This window comes from Octodon degus, unplaced genomic scaffold (assembly GCF_000260255.1).
Source record: "Octodon degus isolate 3935 unplaced genomic scaffold, OctDeg1.0 scaffold00191, whole genome shotgun sequence".
Classification (NCBI taxonomy): Eukaryota; Metazoa; Chordata; class Mammalia; order Rodentia; family Octodontidae; genus Octodon; species Octodon degus.
The window spans coordinates 836361-839322 of NW_004524767.1; the positions used below are offsets into that span (position 1 = coordinate 836361).

General features: G+C 42.6%; 1 protein-coding gene across 1 annotated transcript in view; it reads left to right on the forward strand.

Annotated features, from left to right (window-relative positions):
* The window catches only part of Tmprss11d (transmembrane serine protease 11D), a 91874-nt gene that overhangs the window by 80389 nt on the left and 8523 nt on the right, over positions 1-2962 (forward strand). The window contains exon 6 of the mRNA XM_023704182.1: positions 2050-2227. Coding sequence (XP_023559950.1) covers positions 2050-2227 — 178 coding nt within the window. The remainder of the gene's footprint in view (positions 1-2049; positions 2228-2962) is intronic.

Consider the following 2962-nt stretch of genomic DNA (forward strand, 5'->3'; position numbering starts at 1 on the left):
TACAAGGTGTTCATGGTCTCACTGCTAGACTGAACTCATAGTGATCCACCCATTTACAGCCTCCCAAGAGCTGGGATTACAGGCTCATGCTACCACACCCAGTCTCAATTGCCATCTCAGGGCCAGGACCAGCACAGCAGGTCCCAGGATCAAACCCCGACCCCTGCACCTGCTTGCATGCACTTTAATTTGCTGAGTTATTTGGCTGGCCCTTAAATCAATAGCTTTAGTACCTAGGATGAATAGAATGATTTCCATTTATTTTTTGCTTGGTGGTACCAGGGATCAAATTCATGACCTTGTACTTGCCAAGCAGGGGCTTATACTGCTGAGCTATCTCCCAGGACCTTAGCTGGATCATTTTTGGAACAAGACTGATGATCCAACTGACCCATGGACCAATGTTTGAACTATATCAGCTTCTTTTAGGAAAAAAGCTAAAATAGCAATACAGTATCACCCATTAGATACTCAAGATTGGACTATGGACATTTTCTTGGTATTTTGGGGAATCTTTTACTTCCCTGGTTCTATGATGACATTTATGTAGAGTTGTAAGATGTACTTTAAGACGCCATTTATGTAAACTTTTCTGGCCACCAGACTACCATACTTTTTATGGATTCAGGTTAATCATGAGGTATAATTTTTTAAAAAGTTAATCTTACCTGGAAGAAAAGTCCCTGTGCTCTAACACAAATCCTATGTGTTCTCTGGCTAGGCTAGCAGAAATCTAACTCCTACAAACTCTCAATTTATTTCTTTGTCCATCACATTAGGGATAGAAAGCAATTCAGTGTACCTGTATTTCTGGCTCACCACAGAAAATTAAGTGACTAAAGAGTTGTGCCACCATGTATGTTTTCAACTTCATTAATATTTAATGACTATTTTGAATTTAAAAGTGCTTAATAATTCATTATGTATTTTATTTGGAATAAGCAGCATAAGGACCTAGATTCTATGTACTTTTAATGGAATCCTGGTCCTCTACTGAGGAACCTGGAAGAAAAAAAATGCCTTTAAGTAGTTATCCTATGGAAGCAAGGCACTGATTGAAAGCCAGCTCAGTCATACAAACTGTTGGTGGTCTACATCTAATTTCTTAGTAGTAGACTACTAGAAAATAAAAATTCATAGAAATTGGAATTAAGAGGAATTGAGTGACTGGCTTGGCCCATCCCTAGTCAATTTCAATTGCTGAGGATTCATAAATGAATAAATGTAGTTTCTAGACATAAAACTCTTCAGCCACCTTAGAGAATATCCTGATGCCCAAGAGCAGTTCCTGTGCAAGCACAGTGTGGTCAGATTCAGTTGTCTGGAGAGGGACTGGAACCTCCACAATAAACTGCAAAACCACCCTGGAGGCTTCAGGGTTTCAGCCACCATCAGTGGGCACACACATCTCTCGTCAAAATCCAGCTTCTCATTTGTTCCATGGTGTGAGTCTGAAAGCATTTTTTTAATGTGTTTGATTGTTACAGAGTCTCACTATGCAGCTCAGACTCATAGTGATCCTCCTGCTTTCAGCCTCCCCAGCACTGAGATTACAGGAGTGTGACACCACACCCAGACTCTGGCAGGCTAGCCCACCCTGGGGATGGGGCTGGCACAGCATGTGGTGCCAGGGATCAAAATGAGGTCCCTGAGCTTACCTAAGCTTGTCTAAGCAGGCACTTTAGTCTGCGAGCTATCTTGCCACCCCAAAACATGTTTCACAAGCTCCCATGGAATGCTCATACTATAGAGCTATAGACCACATTTTGAGGAGCAAGTCTAGTGAGAGGAAAGAAATTTGCCGGGAGGCTGTGGCCGAGAGGAATCTAGCAGTGGTGTAGCTCACCCCTCACTCACAGCCATTCCAAACCATTCCAAAGCAGCTCAGAAGTAAGTCTTCTCTAGAATTCAGTCAACAGCTGATCATCCTCACACATATTTCACATAAGGGAAAAGACACAGAAGAAAGTCATAACTGCTGGAGAAGGCCTGCAGCAATCGCAAAAATGTCAGTGAATTACTGTCTCATGAATGCCCTCTTCACCTCAGCATGTGGGGTGCGTCCAGACCTGATTACGCTGTCTGCAGAGAGAGTCATCGGAGGCAGTCAAGCTGAGGATGGCGACTGGCCGTGGCAAGTCAGTCTGCAGGTCAACGGCGCCCACCACTGTGGTGGGGTCCTGATCAGCAACCTGTGGGTCCTGACTGCAGCTCACTGCTTCAGAAGGTGAGGCCACAGCTCCCCGCCTCTTCATTTCAAATTAGAGGCAATATTGCAATTTATGTCTGAATATTATTAGTGAGATTAGTGTACTAATGTAAACATATCTTAATATTTTATTTGGACTATTTTCATATTTATACCCTAAAAGCAATCAGCAGGCCAATTTCTGACCTAGACTCATCCTAATGCATCATACCTATTATCTTGCCAAACCCCAAAAACAAGAAAATAGATACAAAATATAATAATTTTACATCTACCACCCCAAATAGGGTGTAATTAAAATATGTATACCCTCATGTCAGTAAAACATTACATTTTTCCTCCTTTTCCCACCCCATAGCTACCCTCCTCCCGCCTAACATAACCCCACATACCTAAACAATTTCCCATCCTATGAGCTTTAACCTCAAAAGTTCATGTAGCTTATCTTTTAAAGCAAGGCACTGAAAATGCCTAGATGAGTATTCTTACTCTATAAACACAAAGGTTTGGTTCTAGCCTTTTTATTAGTTGTCAGCAAAATCATCCTGCCTCATCCTGCCTCATCCTGCCTCAACCTGCTTCATCCTGCCTCATCCTAACTTAGGCCCTAGCACTTGCTAAGTAAGCACCTATACCACTGAGCTATTACCTTAGCTTCACTTCGTTTCACTTTGCTTTGCCTCTCTTCTCCTCTTTGGCCTCTCTTTGCCTCTCTTCACCTCTCTTCACCTCTCTTCGCCTCCCTTCGCCTCC